We start from the raw sequence: 24,268 nt of genomic DNA on the forward strand, positions 1-24,268 counted from the left end.
TCAATTCTTTTGGGTATCTACCTAGGAGTAGGTTTGCTTGGTCATATGATAATTCTATGTTTACCTTTTTGAGGAGCCACCAAACTATTCTTCAGTGATTGTACCATATTATAGTCCCACCAGCAGTGTATGGGGGGGTTCCAGTTTTTCTACATCCTTGCAAATACTTGGTATTTTCCGTTTTTTTAAATTATAGTCATCCTAGTGGGTGTGAAGTGGTATCTCGTGGTTTTGATTTGCATTTCTCTAATGACTAACGATGTCAAGCATCTTTTCATGTGCTTCTTGGCCATTTGTGTATCTTCTTTGGAGAAATATCTATTCAAGTCCTTTGCCCATTTTTGAATTGAGTTGGTTTGGGGGTTTATTTATTTATTTATTTATTTTTGGCTGCCTTGGGTCTTCGTTGCCACGCGCAGGCTTTCTCTAGTTGCAGCGAGCAGGGGCTACTCTTCGTTGCGCATCCTTCTCATTGCGGTGGCTTCTCTTGTTGTGGAGCATGGGCTCTACGCGCGTGGGCTTCAGTAGTTGTGGCACGCGGGCTCCGTAGTTGTGGCTCGCAGGCTCTAGAGCGCAGGCTCAGCAGTTGTGGCGCACGGGCTTAGTTGCTTGGCGGCATGTGGGATCTTCCCGGACCAGGGCTCAAACCCGTGTCCCCTGCATTGGCAGGCGGATCCTTAACCACTGTGCCACCAGGGAAGTCCTGAATTGAGTTGTTTTATTTTTTTGTTGTTGTTAAGTTGTAGGAGTTCTTTACATAATCTGGATATTAAACCCGTATCTGATATGTGATATTTTCTCCTATTTTGTGGGCTGTCTTTTCACCCTCTTAATACTATATTTTGATACACAAAAGTTTTTCGTTTTAATGAAATCCAGTTTATCTATTTTTCCTTTGTTGCCTGTGCTTTTAGTGTCATATTCAGGAAATCATTGCCAAGTCCAATGTCATGAAGCTTTCTCCCTTTGTTTTCTTCTAAGAGTTTTATAGTTTGAGGTCTTACATCTGGGTCTTTGATCCATTCATTTTGAGTTAATTTTGGTACGTGGTGTGAGATGAGTCCAACTTCAAAGGGGGCCTTTGTAAAACTTTTTTTTTATTGAAGTATAGTTGATTTACAGTGTTGTGTCAAAGGTGGCCTTATAACTCAGAGGCGAGAGGCTGGATTATTTTGCAAAGGGACTGGCTTCCACACCCAGCCTTCTCTCCTTGACTTCGCCTCCCCCCCCCCCCCCCCCCCGCTCACAAGTTTTTAAACAGAAACCAGGATCATCTTGACCCTGCTGTGGTGGAAATGCTTGCCCAGAGCCAGCTCCAGGTGCCCCTGCCGGCCCCCCTGTCCCCCCATTCTGCCCTCCCCACCCGGACAGCCTTGCCCAAGGAGCTGGCCTTCAAGCCCCTGGCACCTTGAACCTTTGGCCAGCCCACCCTGGCTCCCTGGGGGTCGGGGTGAGGGGCAGGCTGGACAGGCCCAGGTGAGCTGGCTTGGCCCCCTCTCACCCCACAGCTGGTGGGTAGCCTGTTCCAGGAAGCAGAGCCCGAGTCTGGGGAAGGACCAGGCAAACCCACGCTGGCCTCTCGCTTCCAGCATTCCCTGGGGGACCTCCTAGCCCGGCTGGGCAGGTGAGAATAGGGCCCCTCACACTCAACCCCAAGGAGTTTGAATGGAGGGGCCAGTCTGGGCTCAAGTGACCCCCCTTCCACCCACCAGGAGCCATGTCTATTTCATCCAGTGCCTCAACCCCAACCCGGGAAAGGTGAGCTCTCCCCGCACCTGGTGCCAGAGCCCTCCCACCCCTGCCCTGCCTGCCTCAGCCCTCCTCGGCCCTGCCCCAGCTTCCCCACAGCTCTGAGCCCCTCAACTCAGCTCTCCTTGGCTCTGCCCCATGGCCACAGCTTCCGGGCCTCTTTGATGTGGGTCACGTGGCAGAGCAACTGCGCCAGGCGGGCATCCTGGAGGCCGTGTGTACCCGCAGCACCAACTTCCCTGTTCGCGTGCCCTTCCAGGCCTTCCTGGCCAGGTAGGGGCCCAGGATGCGGGCAGCCCGGGGCGCAGGCACCTCAGGGCCAGGGCTCACTAGGAAGGCCCCCTGGAGTGGCTGACGGACCTGGGGCTTTTTCGGGAGCGGGGGATGGACACACTTTCCCAGGGACCCTGGGCCTGACGTCCAACCCTCCCTCCTTCCATTCTCTCTGTCTCTCCTTCTCTCCCTCCATCTGCGTCTCCTTTCACTGTTGGTCACCCGCACACCTCTCCACGCCTCTGTGCATTCACCTGCCCCTCCTCCTCTCAGCAAAACTCTCCTGGGTGCCTGGCACATAGTAGGTGCTTTCCAAATCATTGTTGAATGACTTATAGACCGAATAGACCCCGAGGGGTTCGGGGTTCAAATGAGTGTGGAGGGAGGTCCCCGCTGTGCTTGTTCCGACCTCGGTTCTCCGTCCTTGGGGCAGGTTCCGGGCCCTGGGGACAGAGGGGCAGGAAGAGCTCTCTGACCGGGAAAGATGTGGCGCCATCCTGAACCAGGTGTTTGGGGCTGAGTCGCCCCTCTGTCACCTGGGAGCCACCCAGGTGGGTGGTGTGTTTGAGCAGGGAAGCAGGTATGGCTGGAAAGTGGGAGGAGCATTCTGGGACCAACTCATGATTTGGTGGTCCTTCTGGGTGGTGGGGAGATGGAGTGGGCCGGGTGTCCCGGGCACCCCAGTAGAATCAATTGTCTGGCAGAAGGGAGGAGGCTGAGGCCTCGGGAGAAGGGCAGGGTGGTCCCCAGCCACCTGGCCTGCCCCCAGCCCAAACCTCTGCCCCCAGGTGCTACTGCGGGAGCTGGGCTGGCAGCAGCTGGAGCGGCACCGGGCCCAGCAGCGCGCCCAGGCCCTGCTCACCCTGCACCGAGGCCTCCGCACCAGCCTCTCCCATCAACGCCTTCGCCTCCTACCACAGATTCGCGTGCGTGGGCTCCAGGCCAGGTGTGCAGAGTGGGGCGAGACTGTAGGCCTCCTCACGGTGGTGGGGCAGGGTCGGGGAGGCGTAGGGCCTCAAGGCTAGTCTGCCTGCTTCCCATCAGCACTGGACTCTCCTTGCTGGCATCCCCACCATGCCGTCTCTGCTTGAATACCCCCAGCCACGAGAAGCTCATTATCTGCTAGGCCACTCAAACCTGCGGTCTTGACTCCTTGACTGTTCTTTTTTCTAGTCTATTCTCCACTCTGCAGCAAGAATACTCTTTTAAAAGCGTGAATCAGGTTGTGTGAGGCCCTGCCTACCTCTCCAGCCTCGATGTAGGCCGGACTTTTACACTCCAGGCTCTTTGGGCTTCGTGGTCCTACGATGCTCCCCTCGCCCTTCTCACCTCCTTAGCTCCAGCCCCACTCACCCTTCACTGCCCGTCTTCACTCATCCATCCAACAGCTGTTGGTTGACCACCTTCTCCATCTACCCTGGGCCAGTTGCTGGCAACACAGGGAGGAAGGTGCCAGCATCTTCACACAGGCACAGAGATGGTGCCTTCCAGGCTGGCTGGGGAGTCAGATGCAGACAGTAAACCAGCTGCCAGTCGCCCCAAAGGGGATTGTTAAGGACTGAGAACAAAATGAAGGCAGTGCCATGGACACCAGGGAAGCCTCGGAGAAGGGGGCACCCGTCACCACTATATGTTTCCAAAACGTGTTCATCACCAGCAGGAACTCTATACCCGTTCAGCAATGACGCCTCACTCTCCCTTCCCTCCAGCCCCTGGTAACCTCCAGTATACTTTCTGTTTCTGTGAATTTGCCTATTCTAGATATGCCGTCTAAGTTGACTCATACAAATTCCTTTTACATCTGGCTTACTGCACTAAGCATAATGTTTTCAGGGTTCGTCCCTGTCGTAACATGTGTCAGAACTTCATGTCTTTTTTATGGCTGAAAATTGTTCCATTGTGTGGATGGACCGCATTTTGTTTATCCACTTATCTGTCAGTGGGCATGTGGGTTGTTTCTACCTTTTGGCTTATTGTGAATAAGGCTGCTATGAACACAAGGGTACAAGTAACTGTTCAAGTTTCTGCTTTTGGTTCTTTTGGGTCTTTACCTGGGAGTGGAAATCCTGAGTTATATGGTAATTCTGTCTTTACCTTTTTGAGGAATTGCCAAACTGTTTTCCACAGTGGCTGCACCATTTTATATTCCTACCAGCAATGTGTGAAGGTTCCAATTTCTCTGCATCCTTGCCAATACTTGTTATTTTCTGCTTTTTAAATTATAGCCATCCTAGTGGGTGTGAGGTGGTATTTCATTGTGGTGTTGATTTGCATTTCTTTAATGACTAATGATGTTGAGCATCTTTTCACATACTTCTTGGCCATTTGTGTATCTCTTTGGAGAAATGTCTATTCAAGTCCTCTGCCTGCTTTTTTTTTTTTTTTCTTTTGTAATATATTTATTTTTGGCTGTGTCGAGTCTTCGTTGCTGCACGCAGGCTTTCTCTAGTTGCAGTGAATGGGGGGCTGCTCTTTGTTGTGGTGCGTGGGCTTCTCTTTTGGCGGAGCACGGGCTCTAGGCGTGCAGGCTTCAGTAGTTGTGGCACACGGGCTCAGTAGTTGTGGCTTGTGGGCTCTAGAGCACAGGCTCAGTAGTTGTGGCGCGCGGGCTTAGTTGCTCCGCAGCATGTGGCATCTTCCCGGACCAGGGCTCGAACCCTTGTCCCCTGTGTTGGCAGGGGGATTCTTAACCACTGTGCCACCAGGGAAGTCCCCCTCTGCCTGCTTTTTAATTGGGTTGTTTTTTTTCTCATTGAGTTGTAGGAGTTCTTTATATATTCTGGATATTAAACCCTTATCAAATATGTGATTTTCAAGTAGTCTCCCATTACGTGGGTTGTCTTTTCATTCTCTTTTTTAAATTAAAAAAATTTTTTAATTTTTTATTTATTTGATTTATTATTCATTTTTGGCTGCATTGGGTCTTCGTTGCTGCACATGGGCTTTCCCTAGTTGCGGCGAGCAGGGGCTACTCTTTGTTGTGGTGTGTGGGCTTCTCACTGCGGTGGCTTGTTGTGTTGTGGAGCACGGGCTCTAAGCAAGCAGGCTTCAGTGGTTGTGGCACGTGGGCTCAGTAGTTGTGGCTTGTGGGCTCTAGAGCGTAGGCTCAGTAATTGTGGTGCATGGGCTTAGTTGCTCCGCAGCATGGGGGATCTTCCTGGACCAGGGCTTGAACCCATGTCCCTTGCATTGGCAGGCTGATTCCCAACCACTGCGCCACCAGGGAAGCCCTCTTCTCATTCTCTTGATAGTGTCCTTTTATGTACAAAAGCTGTAGATTTATTTATTTTTTTTATTGAAGTATAGTGATTTACAATGTTTCAGGTGTACAGCAAAATGATTCAGTTACAAATATATACATACATATATATATTCTTTTTCAGATTCTTTTCCATTATAGGTAATTACAAGATATTAAATTAGTTCCCTGTGCTATACAGTAGATCCTTGTTGTTTATCTATGTTATGTCTAATAGTGTATATATAGATTTATTTTTAAATATTTATCATGCTCAGGGCTCCTTCATTGAGGAGTCTGGTCTTTCCTATATCTGGAAAATTCTCAAAGATATTGTCTCTTCCAGGATCTCCCATTAGACTTCCAGTGAATGTTATTTTTTCATTTTTTAGAAGTTCTGCTTCTTAAATAATAATATGCCAGACTCTATTCCAAACACACCTTTTAATTCATTTCATCTTATTGTGGGGCAAGCATTACAGTAGTTCTCATTTTACTTATTTATTTATTTTAAAAATAAATTTATTTATTTTATTTATTTATTTTTGGCTGTGTTGGGTCTTCACTGCTGCGCGTGGGCTTTCTCTAGTTGCAGCGAGCGGGGGCTACCCTTCGTTGCGGTGCACAGGCTTCTCACTGTGGTGGCTTCTCGTTGTGGAGCATGGGCTCCAGGCGCACGGGCTTCAATAGTTGCAGCACGTGGCTTCAGTAGTTGTGGCTCGCAGGCTCTAGAGCGCAGGCTCAGTAGTTGTGGCGCACGGGCTTGGTTGCTCCGCGGCATGTGGGATCTTCCCGGACCAGGGCTCGAACCCGTGTCCCCTGCATTGGCAGGCGGATTCTTAACCACTGCACCACCAGAGAAGCCCTAGTTCTCATTTTAGAGATGATGAAAATAAAACACAGAGAGGTAAAGTAGGGAATTCCCTGGCGGTCCAGTGGTTAGGACTCAGAGCTTTCACTGCCAGGGCCGGGTTTGATCCCTGGTCGGGGAACTCGGATTCCACATGCCATGCGGCATGGCCAAAAACAAAAGCAAAAAAAACCCAGAGAGGTAAAGTAACTTATCCAGGACCGCAGTGACTAAACAGTAGGGGAACGAGCCCGGGTGGTCGGCTCCAGGGTCCCAGATCTTAATCCCTTGGGCACAACAGCATCTCAGTTTACCTGCTGGTCTTTCAAAGTGTCGTGTCCTTTCCCTGTTGCTTCCCTTAGGCAGCTGGGGGCTTCCCTGGGGTCCGATTTTACATTCATGTCTTGGCTTGGCGGATTCAGGTATCGGGTGTGAGTTTGGACTCCTCACCGACCCCCTTCCCGGCCTCCAGGAAATGGTACCTCCGGCGGCGGGCAGCTCTGGGGCAGCTGAACACCATCCTGCTGGTGGGCCGGCACCTGCTCTGGAGACAGCGGAGAGGGCAGGTGAAGCACATGGATGGGTCCTGCCCCGGGCAGCTCAGGGGAGAAGCCAGGCAGCCCTGCCGGCCACATCGGCCAAATCCCGACGGTGTCCACCCTTCAAGCCCAGCCGCACAAGGACCGAGGCCTCGGAGATCATTGCTGGTGGAGCTCCTTCCGTTCCCCTCTGCCTGGCCAGGGTAGCCTGGGGCCTCCAGGAGGTTGTCGCCTTCCTTCATGCCTGCCCACTGCCAGGGCCTGACTCTCCCCTGCTGGCTGGGGGTGCCTCCCATCCCCTCCAGGCCTCCCTTGGACTGTTCCCCTCTTGCCCAGTGACTCCAATCTGAGGGCCATAAAGCAGCTCAAAGGTCAATGCCCACATACTGCCCCCCTCTCTGGTCCCTCCCTGGCTGGACTTTGTCCCCTGGGACCATCCCTTCCCTTCTTCCCTCCTCTTCCTGGTGCCCTGGTAGACGGGCAGAGACAGCCACGGCGCTAAGGCTAGTGAGGGCTCTGGAGGGCTGGGGGCAGACAGCTGGCCCCCTGGGTCCGCACCTCTTCCTCCACTGGTGTGGGGTCCTCCTGGGAGGAGGAGAGGGCAGCTGAACTGCTGAGTGGGGGAGGGGCCTCTAGGGAGCTCCTGGTGACACCTCACGGGGGCGTCATCTCCTCCTGCCTCTCCCCCAACAGCTTGGGCATCGGCGGAGCTGGCACAGAGTCGGGACCTCCGAGAAGGGGCCAAGCATGGTAGGCGGCCTGGAAGCTGGAGGGTTGGGAGCCTGCTGGACCTGGCCTGGCTTGAGGGGGAGCGTGGGGTCCCAGCGGTGCCGAGGTGGGTCCTGTCCCTCAGGCCCATCCATTGTGCCCCAAGAAGAGGCCTGGGGTGCCCTTGGTTTCCCTCTGAGGGCTCTGGGGGCTTTATTTGTTTGAGTGTCCAGGACTAGAATCCTTGGTCTTTGGAGGGGAAGCTTACAGCCCTGGGGGTGAGGAGGGCCCCTGGGTACCTATGCCCCTTCCCTTAGTTCCTGGTCAATTGCTCCCCCCTACTAGGAGCTGGGGTGCTTGGAGATCCCAGCTGAGCTGGCTGTCATGCTGAAGACAGCGGAAGGTGAGTCCTGATGGGTGTCGCTCTTGCCATGACCCCCTCCTGGGCGGAGGCTCTGTCCCTGTGGTCCCTCCCTTTGATGCTCTGGGTCCCCCCAGCTCACTGCCCGGCTCCCTCTGCACTGGAGCTGGGGGCTGAGGCTGAGAGGTGGAGGCGGTGCCAGAGCCAGGCACCTTACCTGGGCGTTTCTGGGCTGCCGCCTATGTCATCCCAGGCCGTCAGCACACCCTGGCCGAGAGCATCACCGAGGTCATGCCCCCGGAAGTTCCCGCACGGCCCAGCCTGACCCTCCCACCCGACATCGACCAATTCCCCTTCTCCAGCTTCATCTCCATCGGCTTTCAGGTGGGCCCCCAGGCCTTAGCTGTACACGGCTGATGCCCACATCTCCCCAGACGTTAGCCCCCGTCAGGCAGAAGCTGTGTCTGTCCTTCTGTCTCCAGTCCCCTCCTCCCTCTCCTGTTGTGGGGCTGTGGATGCAACTGCGTTGCTCCGAAAATCTGTTGAACCTAAACGTGTCGCTGGTTACTTATCTGCAGTGCCACACCTTGGTTACACCTGTGGCACTGCCCTGCCATTGAAGTTAAAGCATGTTGAATGACAAGGCAAAGTGTCCAGGCTACACTGTTGGCAACAAAAGCAGGATTCAAAACTGCACGTAGAGTATGATCCCAATTTTGTTAATTTTGAGGGTGGGGAGATGATGTGTGTACCTACACGTAGAAAGTAAGACTAGAAAGAAAGAGGCGAAAATGTTAACTGTGGTTATATCTGGCAGTGGAATGTTAATGGTGGTTTTTATTCTTCATCCTTTTAAGTGTTTTCTGAGTTTTCTGCATGCATGAGCTTTAGTTTTCTAATCAGAAGGAGTGATTGAGAGTTTTTTTTTAATATTTATTTATTTATTTGGCTGCGCCGGGTCTTAGTTGCGGCACACGGGATCTTCGTTGCCTGTGCAGGATCTTTTTGCAGCATGCGGGACCTTTTTTAGTTGTGGCATGCGGGATCTAGTTCCCTGACCAGGGATCAAACCCGGGCCCCCTGCATTGGGAGCGTGGACTCTTAACTGCTGGACCACCAGGGAAGTCCCGAGATGTATTTTTCTTTTTTTTTAAAAAATAAATTTATTTATTTTTGGCTGCGTTGGGTCTTTGTTGCGGCACGCGGGCTTTCTCTAGTTGCGGCGAGCGGGGGCTACTCTTCGTTGCGGTGCGCGGGCTTCTCATTGCGGTGGCTTCTCTTGTTGCGGCGCACGGGCTCCAGGCGCGCAGGCTTCAGTAGTTGTGGCACGCGGGCTTCAGTAGTTGCGGCTTGCGGGCTCTAGAGAGCGCAGGCTCAGCAGTTGTGGCTCACGGGCCCAGCTGCTCTGCGGCATGTGGGATCTTCCCAGACCAGGGCTCGAACCCGTGTCTCCTACACTGGCAGGCGGATTCCTAACCGCTGCGCCACCAGCGAAGCCCCCCGAGATGTATTTTTAAGATGGTTTTGCTCACCGGCCCCTCTTCCTCTCGCAGGGCGCGTGCTCCCTTGGGGCTCCCCCGGGGCTGTGTCTGGCAGGTCAGCACACACCAGCCCCTGCTCAGGCGCCGTGTCGCCCTCCTTCCTTGCAGGAGCCATCCCTGCCCAGACCTGGGCAGCTGCTGACCAAACCCCTGACCCGACTGGACGGTGAGAACCCTCAGCATGCCCTGGATATCAACAAGGTGGTGAGTGACACACTGGGGAGGGGCAGGGTGGGCCCGTGCAAGGGGCGCTGGCCGGGCACCGGGAGCCCCGCACGTCCTGCCTCCCCTCTCTCTGTGTCTGCAGATGCTGCGGTTCCTGGGGGACGGGTCCCTGGAGCCCTGGCAGGAGCAGACCATGGGCCAGTACCTGGTGCGGCAGGGGCAGCGCCGGCCAGGGCTGCGCAACGAGCTCTTCAGCCAGCTCGCGGCCCAGCTCTGGCGCAACCCGGACGAGCAGCAGAGCCAGCGCGGCTGGGCCCTCCTGGCCGTCCTGCTCAGCGCCTTCCCCCCAGTGTCCGCCCTGCAGAAGCCGCTGCTCAAGTAAGGGGCCCGGCAGGTGGGGGCCCCGTGGGTGTGGCCAGCAGGCCACCCCCAGACCCACGGCAGCCCTGTGCTGTGCCCGCAGATTTGTGTCCGACCAGGCCCCCGGGGGCATGGCAGCACTGTGCCAGCACAAGCTGCTGGGAGCCCTGGAGCACACGCAGCAGGCCCCTGGGTCCGAGCGGGCCCACCCACCCACCCAGCTCGAGTGGACAGCCGGATGGAGGCGGGGCCGCATGGCGCTGGATGTCTTCACCTTCAACGGTGACGCCTGCCTCCTCTCGGGCCTCCCCAGGCCCACAGTGGAGCCTGCCCGGCACTCTCGCCCTCCCTCGACCCCCTTCCCGCCTCAGCCCTCCCGATGTGACCCTGACCTCCCTGCTCTCCTGCTTTCGGAACCGCCACGGGACAGTAGCCCCTTCCCGTCCGGGTGGACCCTGCTGTCCCTCACTCTTGCCCCTACCCCTCGTCCCTGCAGAGGAGTGCTACTCGGCCGAGGTGGAGTCCTGGACCACAGGGGAGCAGCTCGCCGGGTGGATTCTGCAGAGCAGGTGTGCGGGGCCTGGGACGGGCGAGTGTAGCCCACGCTGGCCATTATGCCGTCCGCCTCCTGGTTCCCCTCACGCTCCCAGCCCGCTCTCCCGCCAAGTACCTCCTGCGGCTGCTCTCGCAGGCCCAAGGCCAAAGCCTGCTTTCCGGGGGCGGGATGGGGGCGAGGGGGCGGGGTAGGTGGGCAGGGTCCAGACAGTAGATTCAAGACGGAGAGCAAGTAGAGAGTATACCTGCTAGATCTGGTCCAGATTCTCATCAAGTTGAATGAATAAGTGCATCAGAGCCAATGTAGAAGTAGAGGGCTGTGAGTTGCAGGTAAAGGAGAGCTGTCTGAGGGAAACTGGGTCCTCGGCCAGGTTCCTGTCCCCTTCCACAACCCCCTCCCCCCAGCCCACCCTCAGGTCCTTGTCCCTTCCGGATGGTCGTCCTCCTGGCTGACCACCCTCTGCTACGTGCCCTTGTCTCACCCAGAGGCCTGGATCCGCCCCCGCGTGGCTGGTCTGTGTCACTGCACTCTAAGGACTCCTGGCAGGACTTGGCTGGCTGCGACTTCGTGCTGGACCTGATCGGCCGGACCGAGGACCTGGGGGACCCGGCCGGTCCCCACAGCTACCCAATCGCCCCCCGTGGCTTGTAGGTGCCACCCACAGCACCCCTGGCCTGCTCCTGTCCCTATCCTGTCGTAGGTGACCCCCTCAGCCACCCTGTCATCCACGGGGGTTCACAGGTGCTGCCACAGGCCCAGCCCGCCCGCCCCCAAGCCTCCGCCCACCGCATGGGGATGACCTCCACAGCAGCTTCTACACCTTGCCTCAACCTGGGAACTCCCCGGCCAGGGCACCTCCTTAGCTGGGCCCACTATCTCCTGCAGAACCGAGGACATCCCCCCGGCCCCTGGCATCCAGGCCCCCTCACTGCCCCCAGGTCCCCCTCCAGGCCCAGCCCTAACTCTGCCCAGCAGGAGTCGCACAGGTAAGGCTGGGAGTGGGCACACTGAGGTTGGCAGAGTGCTGGGAGTGGGGGTGCCAGAAGCCCCACGCCCCAGGCAGGTGACAGTAACCCTCCACAGGCGAGTCCCAGACCTCAGGGAACCTGGATGGCTTCCTGGACCACCTCTTCTCCCCGTGCCTCAGCGTGAGTGTCCTGCACGCAGACCCCACCCCACTGCTGCCCCTACACCCCTGGGGCCTCTGCTGCCCCTCCCATCCCTCCTAGGGCTCTAGCTCTGACCTTGGGACCTGTGACTTCTGTCCCTTCAGGATCTGGAGCAAGGCAGGGCTCTGAGTGGCCGCATGAAGGGAGGGGGCGCCATGGGGCCCATGCAGCAAGGCAGCTACCCTGTGGGTGAGTGCGGGGCTGAGTACCCATCCAGAGCCTCCCTGCCCAGCAACACAGGCAAGCATGGCCTGGGACCCCCATGCAGCCGCAATCCGAGCTCCGGCCAGCACCCTGGAGGCCCATACTCTTCTCTTCGCCTGGGGCTAAAGGGAGGCCGTTTGTGGGCCCAGGTAGGGACCGACCTGGGGGTGGGGCCCTGTTCCCTCAGTGTACTCAGGGATGATGCAGATGCCTGGATACCAGCCAGCCATGATGCCCGCACCCATGCCCATGATGCCAGCAATGGGGGCGGTCCCTGCCATGCCAGGTAAGGCTGGACTATAGCCACTGGGTCCCTTCTCAGGTAGGGACTGGAGGAGGGAGGGTGTTGCCTGGGGTCTAGAGGGCACAGTGGGCAGAGGGCTGGGAGCTCAGCCATGGCGCTCGTCCGCCCTGACTGCCTGCCATTCTCGCAGCCGTGGTGGTGCCACCGCAGCCGCAGCCACAGCCACAGCCACAGCCCCTGCTTCCCAGCGTGGACGCGAGGCAGCTGGCAGTCCAGCAGCAGAACTTCATCAACCAGCAGGCGCTGATCCTGGTGAGGACGGGCAGGGCCCATGGATTGCCTAGTGGGTACAGATCTGTGGGGCGAGGCTAGGCCAGCTCTTACCTGGCACACCACCCTTCCCCCGTCAGGCCCAGCAGATGACCACCCAGGCCATGGCCTTGTCCCTGGAGCAACAGGCAAAGCAGCGCCAGAGCCAGCCCCTGGAGCATCATGCCCAGGCCCAGGCCCAGGCCCCTGGAGCTGCCTCCCTGACTCCACCCCCAGCCATCACCCCCAAGCCCAAGAAGACACCCACCCCCGAGAAGGAGCCAGAGCGTGACCTGGAACTGGTAGGTGCCTGCCTGAGGGTGAGGATCCGAGGCCAGGCAGGTGGCAGGGCCGGGGTGGGGCAGCAGGCTCCAAGGCCACAGAAGTGGGAGACACGGGGTTGGGGGGGCGCAGGAAGATGCAGAAGAGATGCCGCCAGGCCCCAGCCCCACGGATCCAAGTGGGTTTGCTCTGCGAGTGGCAGCTTGTCCGGCAGGGCTGCTCCTTCTCTTTCCCTTCCTGCCACAGGAGACCTCACAGGAGGCTGAAGTCAGGCCCCGGCAGCCCAAGAGCTTCCGGCAGAAATGGGACTATTTCCAGAACTTGGGTGAGGGCCCTTGGGGTGGCAATCCCACACAGAAACTCAGCCACCGCCCCAGCCTGGCCAGGGGACGGCGGGGTGCACTCTATTCCTCTAGGTCAGTGTGGCCTGTCCAGGAGCCCAGATGGGTGGGCCAGGTGGAGAGTAATAGAGAGGGCCATCTGGGGCATTTACAGGGCAGCCGCAGATCAAGGTGAAGACGATGAGGCCTCCGGCCAAGGTGAAGATGCCCCAGGGGGAGGAGCAGGAGGAGGAGCCGGAAGAAGAGGAACAGAGAGCAGGTGGCGGGGAGAGGGGGGAGGGCCAGGCTTTGTGGCTCGGCACAGGGTCTCACATCTTTCCTCTCTTTCTGGTCAGTGCCGTCACCTCCTCCTCCCCCGGTAGTGAAGAAGCCACTGACACGAGATGGGGTCAAAGCTACACAGGAGGCTGAGGCTGAGCCAGCCACAGAGGCGGGGCCTGGCGGTGGTCGCCAGCCGGCCGAGGGCAGAGCCGTGGTGCGTAGCTCGGACCCTGAGCCCCGGAAGGCAGAGCCCAGCAGGGAGATCCGCAACATCATCCGCATATACCAGAGCCGCCCAGGCCCCGTGCCCGTGCCCGTGCAGCCACCCAGGTGCACCCCGGCGGCGGTGGGGAGGGGGAGGGCGGCCGGGGCTGCCCGCTCCCCGGAGTCACCTTGTGGACTCCTGACCTCCTCCTCCTCCTCTCAGGAAGCCCCCCCAAATCTTCCTGAAGAAAAACAACCCTAAGGATGAGGCCCTGGCTAAGCTGGGCATCCGTGGTGCCTCCTCGCTGCCCTCGGTGAGGCCCCGTCCTGTCCAGAGCGTGCCGCTCCGCTCCAGAGTCCTCCTGAGGCTCCCGGGGGTAAACGCAGCCTGGGTGTATTCTCTGTGCCTCCCCAGACGCTGTCCCCCAGCCCAGGGAAGGGCCCCCCGCCAGCTGTGGCCCCTCGACCCAAGGGCCAGCCATGGCTTGTGCCCTCCAAATCCATCAAGGAGAAGCAGGGGCCCCTTCAAGAGCTGTTTGGCCAGAAGCCACCCGCTGCCCAGAGACCCCCGCCTCCACCAGCGCCTCCGCTGCCTCCATCCTGGGACCCAGCGACCCCTCCAGCTGAGCCGCACGGTAAGAAACCCCACATCCCCGGGAGGTGGGCTTTGTGGGGGGCGGGGGCAGGATTCCCAAGGGCCTCTCAGCGCTCACGGCCGAGGTCAGCTGCTCGCGCTTCCGGACTTTGGAGCCGTGGGTGAGGAGCCCCAGCTTCCGCGTTCCTGTGGGGGGTAGGGCCCGGGCACCCCTGGGGCCTGTCTGGCATGGAGGGACCGTCACAGGGCGTGGGCCTCGTCAGGAATTTAGTGACCCTGCTGACGTGGTCAGGGAGGGCCCACGCACGGCAGGGACAGTGGGGAACGTAGGAGGCTGGAGACGGAGGCCGGAGATGGGGCGCAGCGGGGGGAGGGAGGCGGCGGAGGTGGACTGAGCTGGGCCACGTGGGGCCCGAGTGGCCCGAGGGTCTTCTCTCCCCGTGCCCGCATCATTCCGGCTTGGGCAGCTCCTCGCCTGATGCCCTTCGGCCCCTCCATCCGCCAGGCTTTGAGGAGCTCATGGGGGACCAGGGGATCTCCACCCAGCTGCTTGTGCCCTCGGGCAGCGTGTGCTTCTCCTACGCCAGCGCCCCCTGGAGGTTGTTCCTGCGCAAGGAGGTGGGCACGAGGGTGGGCCGCAGCCTGGCCTCTCTGGGTGGGGGATCGGGCGCTGGCTGTAGGGGCGCCAGCCTGGGGCCCCAGCATCTCCTCTCCACACACAGACATTGGGGGCTGCTTCCCCAGCCCCACCTCCTCCGGCCCAGGAGGCAGAGGTGGGGCGGGAGGGGGGCTGGCGGGGGCACCGTCCCTGCCCACTCTCACTCGCCCCTGCCCTCGTCCAGGTGTTCTACCCCCGGGAGAACTTCAGCCAACCCTACTGCCTCAGGCTCCTCTGTGAGCAGGTGAGAGCCCAGCCCACGTGGGACGTGTACAGACAGACCGCCCCCACCCCAGGCACGAGAACAGCCCCACTTGCGGGGCGCTGGTGTGTTTCAAGCCCTGCCTTCGTTTATTTAATCCTCACAACATCCCTCAGAACAAGGACCATTTTTGACTTATGACGAGGATTAAAAATAAAGCGTATACAGCACCCAACACAGGCCTGGCACACAGCAGGTGCTCGCTGGAGCTTGTCCCTCTGCCACCTCTAGATGCTCCCGGATGCTTGCGTCTGTTCTCCCCAGTTCTACAGTAGCTGCCCCCCCCTCCCCCAAGTCCTGTTCCTTCAGGGAAGCTTATCTCAGCTGACAGCAGCAGCTGGACTAGGGCCAGCAGCTTGGGGGAGGCAGGTGGGAGCTCCGGGTGGACGTGGCCCTGGGCTTGGAAGGCCAGGCATCCCTCCCTGCTCCACCCACGTGCCTATGGGGCTCTCCAGCTTTTCCTCCACGTGTGGCTGCTTCTGGGGTGGGCTGTGGCCTCAGGACCTGGTGGTGACCGCCTGGCTTTGCCCCCAGATCCTGAGGGACACCTTTGCGGAGTCCTGCATCCGGATCTCCCAGGACGAGAGGCACAGGATGAAAGACCTGCTGCGTAGGGCCCAGGGACCCTGGAGTCAGGGAGCCGGAGCGCTGGGGGTTGGGCCTGCCCAGAGGGAGGGAGTAGGTTCTGGGGTCCCCGCTCAGGCTCCCTCTGGGGAGTAGGTTCTGGGGTCCCTCCCCAGAGGGAGCCTGAGGACGGCCTGGGGCCATTTCTGCCCAACAGGAGACCTGGAGGTGGGCCTGGACTCCCTGGACACAGCTGAGGACAGTGTCAAGAAGCGCATCGTGGTGGCCGCCAGGGACAACTGGGCCAATTACTTCTCCCGCATCTTCCCCGTCTCGGTCAGTGAGGCTGGGGGTGGCAGCGCCCAAGGCTGGAGGCCAGCTTGGCCTTCTGCAGCAGGATGAGAGCTGGGGGTGGGCTGGGCCCCAGTGGAACCGACGGAGAGCAGCACTGGCCTGAGCAGCCCCAGGGTGTCTTGGACGGTGGCGGGGAGCCCGGAGCCTGTCCATGAGCCAGCCACCTTCCGGGCAGGGCGAGGGTGGCAGCGACGTGCAGCTGCTGGCTGTGTCCCACCGGGGGCTGAGACTGCTCAAGGTGACCCGAGGCCCCAGCTTCCACCCCGACCAGCCGCAGCTGAAGACTCTCTGCTCGTACAGGTGAGCCTGGGCTGGGGTGTGGGGTGGGCTGGCGAGACGGCCCCCAGCTCACGCCCCACCCTCTGCACAGCTTTGCTGAGGTGCTGGGCGTAGAATGCCTGGCTGGCTCCAGCCTGGAGCTGTCACTGACGAGTGAACAGCTGGTGCTGCACACAGGCCGGGCGGGAGCCATCAAGGCCATGGTTGAGCTGCTCCTGAGCGAGCTCAAGAAGGCAAGTGTGGGCCGGTGAGGGGCCGGGCGGGGGGCCTCCAGCACCGCTGCGTCGTACCCCGTCTGGTTTGCCCGGTCTCGGGGCCGTCAGCCAAGCTCCTTCAAGCTGCCTGGGGCGGGGCTGGAACTTGGGGGCGCTTGGTGGAGAGTGACGCCAACGGGGGAGCAGGTGGGACGGGCAGGACGGAGTCATAAGCAGGCTGGCCGCTCACCCGCCCGCCTGCAGGACTCCGGCTACGTCATTGCCCTGCGAAGCTACCTCACTGACGACCACAGCCTCCTCAGCTTCCAACGGGGGGACCTCATCAAGCTGTTGCCGGTGGCCACTCTGGAGCCAGGTATCCCCGGGGCAAGCAGGGCGGCTGGCACCCGGCGGGCAGACGAGGCGGAGCCTCCAGGGGCAGAGGGGCCAGGAAGGTGAGGCACCATCCTTGGATGTTTCCCCCAGGCTGGCAGTTTGGCTCCACCGGGGGCCGTTCCGGACTCTTTCCTGCTGACATAGTGCAGCCGGCTGCTGCTCCAGACTCTTCCTTCTCGATGCAGCAGAGGAATGGCCGGCGCAAGAGTCAGCTGCAGCACAGAGAGTGGGATAAGGCGTCGGAGGTGAGGAAGATGGGAGAGGCCGAGGCGAGGCCTAACTAGGAGTCGAGGAAAGAAAGGGCTCGACTGCCCCAGAGCGGCGGAGGACCACCCCACGCCTGGTGGGCAGCGCTTGGTCTGATGCCGCCTCTCTGCCCGCTCCCGATTTCTTGTCCTGTCTCCCCAGCAGGGCTGTGAGCTCCCTGCAGGCAGGGGCTGGGCTGTCTGCCTCTTGTGTGGCCCTCGTGGTAGCTAGTTCGGCACCACCTGGAAGACGCTCAATAAACAGCTCTTGACTTTCCTGGCTTCTGGTGGTGTGCTCACTGCAGCTGCTCTGCCTGCTTCTCTCAGGTTGGGCTGGGGTGGGGGCTGGGGCAGGGCCGCTGGACAGGCCAGGGGACTCTCGGGTGGCACTAGATCTCCTGTGCTCCTAAGTTCCCCACCCACTCCTGGAGCCAGGCACACAGTGACAACTTGGCCACCAGCCTGTCCCCGTCTGTGGCCTGCGTCACCCTGCCCACAGACTCCGACTACACCATGCAGGAATTTGCCCTGCGCTACTTCCGGAAGCCCCAGACCCTGTGAGTGCCCTGGGCCCGCCCCATGCCTGCCCATCCTCGGTGTCCCTGAAGTGGGACACTGCCTGCTCAGAGCCACCGGGCCAGGGCCCTTAGCACCCTCCCTACCCAGCCTGGGATGGGGGTGGGAGGGCTGAGCAAGCAGGGCTGTCCTCCCCTCCGCCCCCTCAGGCTGGGCCAGACAGGTGAAGCTGCTGAGAGGAAGGCCATGGCCAGCCTGGTGCAGTACAGCAAGGTAAGGGGGACGGTGGGGAGGAGCCGGGACAGCAGACCTGCCCTCTGGCCCCCACGGCCCCAAACCCACAGCCAGCCTCTTTGGCCGCAGGCTCCCATCCAGGCATCGCTCATCAGCGTCAGTGACGAGGACGTGAACAGGCAGGCTGTGGGAAGCTTCCAGGGTAAGTAGCCACAGTGTCCCAGGTCGCCATGTCTGCAGTGCCTGGGACCCAGGGCACCTGGTCGCCTTCTCTCCTTGAGTTTGCCGACTCGGGGAAGCTCAATGGTGGCTCCTATACCACATGGCCCTCACCCACTTCTACTCATGCCCAAGGGGCTGTGGGTTGTGTGGAGTCTGGGCTGGAAGGCAGCGGTGGGTCCGGCTTGCTATGCGCTTGGTGTAGCCCTGGGTGGCCACAGAATCTCTCTGAACCCTGTCTCATCGGTACAGCTGAGACTGCCGCTCTGCCTGGCTTACACGCATTCTGAGAACAAGGCATGAGATGGCCCTGCATAGCGACAGCATGAGCCGGGGCCAGGCCCCCAGCCCAGCTCACCGTGCTTTTCATCCTGCCCGCAGCTCTGATGCAGTTTATGGGGGACCAGTCCAAGCCCCGGGGCAAGAACGACCTGGATCTCCTCTACGGGCTGCTGAAGGTAGGAAAGTGAGCTGGAAGCGGTGGGGAGTCAGTGAGCCCTGAGGGCCCCTTCCTGTCCTCCTGCCTGGGCCTCCCTGGGACCTCCTGTCCCTTGGTCACTATACATTCAAAGCATTCAAAATTAGTTATCGAGCACCTACATGCTGGGGGCAGGGCAGTGAACCAAGCAGGCCAAGTCCCTGCAGAGCTTACAACCTGGTTAGAGGAGACACTCAGTAAACCCTAATGCAACGTGTCCAGGGCAAAGAGTGCCGTGGAGAGTGATAAAGCAGGGGAGGGGCTGCTACAGTGCAGAAGGCTTGGTGACAAGGTGACCCTGGAGCAGAGACCTGAAGGAGGCCAGGGAGTGAGGCACGTACGCATGGGGGCAGGGCATGGGGGCACGCATGCAGGCGGTGGGGGGGGTGGTGGTGGCGGTGAGCCTCGGCCCCAGCAGGGCCAGTGTGGCTGGAGCCCAGTGAGCGAGGGGGAGCGTGGAAGGGGAGGACCGGGAGGGACAGTGGGTCCGGGCCACGGTAGGCCTTGTAGTCCACTGTCAGGACTTGGATTTTTCGAGATCTGGGAAAACACTGGAGGGTTCTGAAGAGAGACGTGGCTTACGTTTCGTGGGGTCGCTCTGGCGGTTGTTTGCGATTCTGGGAGTTTAAGGGCCAGGAGAGGGTTCCTGCCACGATCCCAGGTGAGACCTGGCTGGCCCAGGCCCAGAGGTAGCAGCAGAGGGGAGAAGAAAGACTCCAAGCAGCAGGGTTTGCTATGAAGTGCACGTGGGCTGTGAGAGCGAGGGCCCGAGGAGGACACGGAGGCCGAGGCCAGAGCAATGCTGGTCTCCACAAGGGAGCCTGAGCGAGGAGTGGGGCCGGCCTGGTGGAGGAATGTTTGGGATGCGTGAAGTCTGAAGTCCCAGTCTTCCAAGTGGAGGGTCTGAGCTTCATGGGAGAAGTCTGGGCTGGAGGCAGGCACCGGGAGTCATCAGCAGACAGAGGCCCAAGGGCACCGCAGCCCTTAGAGGTCAAGGAGATGAGGGGGTCAGGCAGAGATGACTAAGAGAGAGGGACGAGAGAAAGAGGACAGGGCCGAGCACGGCCTGGAAGCAGGTAAAGACGGCGACTTAGTCGAGTGGCCAGTTGTGCAGATGCTATTAATCCGAGTGAGACCGAGACCGAGAGATGACGGTGGGCTGTCACCCTGACCTGGCCCACCACCCACGGCCACTGGCAGGACTTCTCTGACTTCAGATCCCACGCCATCCCTCACTCCACCACACCACACCGCACTGCACTGCAGCTCTGCCCCCGACCCGCTACCCCCTGCCCTTCCTGTCCCCACAGCTGTGCCAGGAGAAGGAGAACCTCAGGGATGAGATTTACTGCCAGGCCATCAAGCAGATCACAGGACACCCCCGGCCGTGAGTGTGGGGAACGGGCGGGGGTCGGTGGCGGGCCTCTCGGGGGCAGGCCAGAGTGCTGCTGCCCGGCCGGCCCAAAGCCCAGGCTCTCTGCCCCGCAGGGCACCCTGCGCTCGAGGCTGGACTTTCCTCAGCCTCCTCACAGGCTACTTTCCCCCGTCAACCTCGCTGATGCCCTACGTGACCAAGTTTCTGCAGCATTCGGCCCTGAGCCAAGGTGCCGGTGGGAGGGGCTTCCAGGCTGGGGTCTCGGCTGCTTGGGGAGGGGTTTGGAGATGCTCATGACCCCAGCCTGGCTCCTCTCTGCAGAGCTGGCCCGAAGGTGCCAGGAGCACCTCCAGCGCACAGTCAAGTACGGGGGGCGCCGGCGGCTGCCCTCCCCTGGCGAGATGCAGGCTTTCCTGGTATTGGGGGTGCAGGCGGCTGGGTGTTCTGGGACTCCCTCTCGGTGGGGGGAGCTGGGGCCTCTGCCCACTGGGGGACTGACCCCGCACCTGCTTTGGCAGAAAGGACAAGTTGCCCACCTGCTCCTAATTCACCTGCCCGGGGGTGTGGAGTACAAGGCCAACATCCACACTTTCACGGTGAGCACGGGGACACGGGGGAGGGGCTGGGGAGACCCAGGGAAGCCGTGGGCATCAGTTCTGGGGACACCCCTCCCCTCCCGCAGCCTCCTTCCCTCCCCAGCACCCCCGTCACGGCCCTGTCCGCATGTCCAGGTGGCAGCAGAAGTGCTGGAGGAGATGTGTGGGCAGATGGGCATCACGGACCCCCATGAAGTGCAGGAATTTGCCCTCTTCCTCATCAAAGGGGAAGGTAGGCCACCTGGCGTGGGGAGGAAGCGTGGCCCAGCTGGATTCAGGGACGTGGCCTTGCCTGCCAAGTCCGCTCTTTGGCCACGGGGGAGGCAGGGGAGGCTGGGGCTGGCAGGGTTGTGGGCGGGGCTGGCCCCGGGCGGCAGGGCAGGCTGTGGACCCAGGCTCCCCGCGCAGGCCAGCTGGTGCGGCCCCTGTGGCCCCGGGAGTACCTCAACAGCGAGGTGGTGGGTCCGGACGTGAGCCTGCACAGCCGGCGGCTCGGCTGGGAGACCCCGCTGCACTTCGATAATCCCACCTACGTCAGCACCCACTACGGCCAGGTCAGCCCCACTCGGCCCTGTGCTGCCGTGCCGCTGGCGGTTGAAGCCTCGGCTGCAGCTTGAGGGAGAGTCCCTCCCTGGGTGGGGGGAGGGCTTGAGGCCCAGGAGCCACCCACTAGGTGGGGCTTCGGGGCACAGCTGCCCCCTCACTGCTCCCCCCTCAGGTGCTGTGGGACTACCTGCAGGGGAAGCTGTTGGTCAGCGCCCAGGAAGATGCCCGACTCGCCAGGCTGGCTGCCTTGCAGCACCTCAGCAGGAACCACGAGGGGCCCCCCTCAGAGTGAGTGTGAACGCAGCCCTCACGCCTCCTGTCACCCCACCACCCCTACGCCCTCCTCCAAGGTCAAGGCCACTTGTGCCCTTTGTGGCCCTAACCAAATGGGGGCTGGGTACACCTGCCCACCCCCCCACGCTCAAGGGCAGAGCCCACGCCTCGTTCATGTGTCTGGATCCCCGGTCTCACCCATGGTAGCCACTGGTTCATCTACTTAGCACCTGCTGTATGCCCAGCTTTGACTGACCAGGCTGTGTCCTAGGCAAGCCCTACTGGCTTACTTGCCGAAGCAGCTGCAATGGCAGATGAACGTGGCCGCTGTGAAGAGGCTGATGGGCCAGGAGCTGAGGCAGTTGCAAGGATGCAGCTCTCAGGAAGCGCAGATCAGCTTCATCGGTGGGTCTGGGGCTAGGGGGCAGCTGGGGCAGAGGCGGGAGCCCCAGCAAGGAAGCGGGGGTGAGAGTGGAGGGGCTGAGGAAGCTCTCCACCTGCCCCGCGCTCTCCTCTGTCCTGGGGGCAAAGTCCGGCAGGTGCCAGGGCCCCAGCGGTCAGAACTCCTGCTCTACCCCTCCACCTGCAGAGGCCGTGAGTGAGCTGCCCCTCTTCGGCTACACTGTCTACATGGTGCTGAGAGCGAGCAAGCCGGCCCTGCCCAGCCCCAGCCTCCTGGGGCTGAACCGCCAGCACCTCATCCTCATGGACCCCAGCTCTCAGGTGGGCCAGGCTCCTGGCCCAAGTGCTGGCCTGGGCACCCTCGGGCCACTCGTCTCCCACCACCCACACTGACCCCTCCCCCAGAGGGACCAAGCTCTGCTATCTCTCCCCCCGTCCCCCCTCCCCGCCCCCAGGACCTGCACTGCTCCATCGCCCTGAGGGACCTGCAGCGGCTCCACATGCTGAGCCCACTGGGGGCTGAGGGCTCCCCTGGCCTGGAACTCAACTATGGCTCGGCTGACAACCCCCAGACCATCTGGTTTGAGCTGCCGCAGGTGGGTGGCCTCTGTGCGCCCTGAGAAGGTGGCAAGCGCCTCACCCAGGCCTGGTGTGCCCGGGAGCCTGGGCCCAGGCTGCTGCCCACTGCTCCGGCGTGGTGGGGCTGGGGGCAGAGGCAGGGGGCTGGCTGGGGAGCCCTGGCCTCACAGGCCTGTGCCCGCGCAGGCCCAGGAGCTGAAGCACACCATCACCTTCCTGCTGGACCGCAACTCTCCTTCCATTTAGTGGCCGGGCTTCACCCAAGAGGAGTGGGGGAGGGGCAGAGACGAGGCCAGGAAGCCTCTCTGGCCCAAGTCTCACCCGGACGGTCTCCTTTGGGTGCTGTCAGGCCAGTCTGGCCTGGACTTCACCGCTTGGCTGTTCTGGAACCTGCTGCAGCACAGCCCAGCTGGCCCACGGGGAGGGGCTGCTATAGCGACTTCAACTGGGAAAGAGTCACGAGACTCCCTCTGGGGTGGGCCAGGGCCTGGGCCTGGGCCTGAGCCTGGGGTGGGCGCCGCAGGAACTCGGCTTGGGCGTCCGATGTTGCCCAGTCTGGGGGAGATGCCCACCTGGGCCCTGGCCCGACACGAGCATGAGCGCAGCCCTGGGAGCAGCAGCTGCTGAGGAAATAAAAGTCCCGAGAGAACAGGGCCGTGTGCGTGTGCATGAGAACCACCAGGACTTTATTCCCCTGGTAACTGTCGAAGCCCCGCCTGGCCTTCTGACCAGGGGCCGAGAGGGAGCAGGGCCTGGCGGCTGCCCGTCTTCCCACATGCTCTGCACCTGGGCCGGGCTGGAGGCTGGCATCGCGAGGGAAGACGGTGGTGGGGGCGGACCCGGGGCCAGCCCGGGCTTTTTCTGAGTAGGCCCCAAGGCCTCGGACTGGTGGGCCTCGCCCCCGGCTTAAAACGTGCTAAGTACAAGAGGTGGAGGGACCTTCCTTCCTTCTGTTCCTCTGGCAGCAGCCACACCACCTGTCACTTTCTGATCTGCGGATCTGGCCCAGAAAACCCAGCCACGAGGGCCAGGGAGGCAGGGAGGCTAGGAGAAAGAGGACCTCAGGCTTCGCAAGCAAAGAGAAAGGTGGGCTGACCTCTGACCTTGATTTGGGAGGTGTCCAGGCCCATTTCCAAAGCAAGGCGTGGCTGGAAGGGGTAAGAGCCTGAGAGCAGACGACGCCCGGCAGCAGCAGGCCGCCCACCTTCCCCGTTCCTGAGCGAGGCCCGGGCTGGGCCGCGGTGGAGTCCGGGGAGGACACTGGCCCCGTCGGGCAGCTGTCGGTCATCTCTGCGGGCCACACAGGCCGTGCCAGTCAGCTTCACTCTCGCACCGGGCTCGGCCGTGGAACAACTGCTTGATGACGTTCTGGGCCTCTTCCTTCACTGGATTCGGGACGGGGGAGCGTGAGAGCCAGTCTCCCCACTACAGGGCCCCCACAAGCACCTCCCGGCCGGTGACGCAGGCACTCACCGCTCCTTCCCGGAGACAGATTCTGGGTCAGCGAGTGTGAGAGGTGGCGGGCGAAGGCTTTAAACAGCTCCTGGGGACAGAGAGTGGAGAGGGGCAGAGAGCGCAGAACCTCACCCTGCTCTCTTGAGCGACCCACAGCTGCGAGCCAAGAGCGAGGCAGAGCCGGGGAGCGGGCAGCGGGCAGCGGGCCTCTGGGCTGGCCTGCTTCCGCCCTGCTTTTTCCTGGGGCTCACGCTCCCTACCCACCCACGCACTGCACCCAGGTGCCCCAGGCTCAGGGGAGAACAGAGCCCAGGCACCTACCCTACCTTGGATGCAAACTTGCCCTCCTTGTAGAAAGGGGTCAGACACTTGACCACGACGTTCGCAGCCTCCTTCAGCGGGATGCCAGGAGCCAAGAGCTGGCAGGAGCCTTGGGGGTTCAAGCTGCCCTGATCGCTGGCTGAGATGCTGCCCTTGGTCTCAGCTAAGACGGAGACCTTGGCTGAGGGGCGTGGCCTCTTCTGAGCCTGGCTCTCTGGGTTCTCCTGGGCAGGGCCACAGTGGAGGGTCACTCTTGGGCTCCCTGTTCCTGGCCCCTCCCCTCCTTCTGGAAGACTGGGCCTCAGCACCTCCTGGCTCCCTCTAGCCCAGCCCATCTGCCCTGGGATGTGGAAAGAAGAGATGATTTTCCCAA

General features: G+C 60.9%; 2 protein-coding genes across 3 annotated transcripts in view; one reads left to right on the forward strand and one right to left on the reverse strand.

The window, feature by feature from the left end:
• MYO15B (myosin XVB) overlaps positions 1-22,770 on the forward strand; it is a 37,875-nt gene extending 15,105 nt beyond the window's left edge. Inside the window, 50 exon segments of the mRNA XM_082443654.1 lie at positions 1,242-1,319; positions 1,509-1,624; positions 1,713-1,758; positions 1,898-2,022; positions 2,456-2,573; positions 2,811-2,968; positions 6,583-6,855; positions 6,986-7,121; positions 7,286-7,399; positions 7,703-7,760; positions 7,972-8,102; positions 9,368-9,463; positions 9,567-9,802; positions 9,888-10,066; positions 10,281-10,353; positions 10,826-10,987; positions 11,226-11,326; positions 11,424-11,488; positions 11,614-11,698; positions 11,901-11,999; positions 12,148-12,269; positions 12,368-12,568; positions 12,795-12,873; positions 13,044-13,148; positions 13,225-13,480; positions 13,578-13,668; positions 13,770-13,989; positions 14,455-14,567; positions 14,792-14,851; positions 15,404-15,479; positions 15,651-15,769; positions 15,963-16,087; positions 16,158-16,299; positions 16,525-16,636; positions 16,747-16,901; positions 17,337-17,458; positions 17,627-17,690; positions 17,781-17,853; positions 18,252-18,328; positions 19,659-19,735; positions 19,837-19,952; positions 20,045-20,139; positions 20,242-20,319; positions 20,455-20,551; positions 20,728-20,873; positions 21,038-21,153; positions 21,410-21,543; positions 21,728-21,861; positions 21,996-22,136; positions 22,366-22,770. Of these exon segments, the coding sequence (XP_082299780.1) occupies positions 1,242-1,319; positions 1,509-1,624; positions 1,713-1,758; positions 1,898-2,022; positions 2,456-2,573; positions 2,811-2,968; positions 6,583-6,855; positions 6,986-7,121; positions 7,286-7,399; positions 7,703-7,760; positions 7,972-8,102; positions 9,368-9,463; positions 9,567-9,802; positions 9,888-10,066; positions 10,281-10,353; positions 10,826-10,987; positions 11,226-11,326; positions 11,424-11,488; positions 11,614-11,698; positions 11,901-11,999; positions 12,148-12,269; positions 12,368-12,568; positions 12,795-12,873; positions 13,044-13,148; positions 13,225-13,480; positions 13,578-13,668; positions 13,770-13,989; positions 14,455-14,567; positions 14,792-14,851; positions 15,404-15,479; positions 15,651-15,769; positions 15,963-16,087; positions 16,158-16,299; positions 16,525-16,636; positions 16,747-16,901; positions 17,337-17,458; positions 17,627-17,690; positions 17,781-17,853; positions 18,252-18,328; positions 19,659-19,735; positions 19,837-19,952; positions 20,045-20,139; positions 20,242-20,319; positions 20,455-20,551; positions 20,728-20,873; positions 21,038-21,153; positions 21,410-21,543; positions 21,728-21,861; positions 21,996-22,136; positions 22,366-22,746 (6,276 nt within the window). The 3' untranslated portion in view covers positions 22,747-22,770.
• Positions 22,771-22,773: 3 nt separating this feature from the next.
• The window catches only part of RECQL5 (RecQ like helicase 5), a 37,549-nt gene continuing 36,054 nt past the window's right edge, over positions 22,774-24,268 (reverse strand). For both annotated transcript variants that reach the window (XM_082443242.1, XM_082443241.1), the window contains 3 exons: positions 23,901-24,119; positions 23,593-23,662; positions 22,774-23,504 (listed from right to left, as the gene is read on the reverse strand). In XM_082443242.1, the coding sequence (XP_082299368.1) occupies positions 23,404-23,504; positions 23,593-23,662; positions 23,901-24,119 (390 nt within the window). In that variant the 3' untranslated portion in view covers positions 22,774-23,403. The remainder of the gene's footprint in view (positions 23,505-23,592; positions 23,663-23,900; positions 24,120-24,268) is intronic.

This window comes from Balaenoptera physalus (assembly GCF_965194825.1).
Source record: "Balaenoptera physalus genome assembly, chromosome: 20".
Taxonomy (NCBI): domain Eukaryota; kingdom Metazoa; phylum Chordata; class Mammalia; order Artiodactyla; family Balaenopteridae; genus Balaenoptera; species Balaenoptera physalus.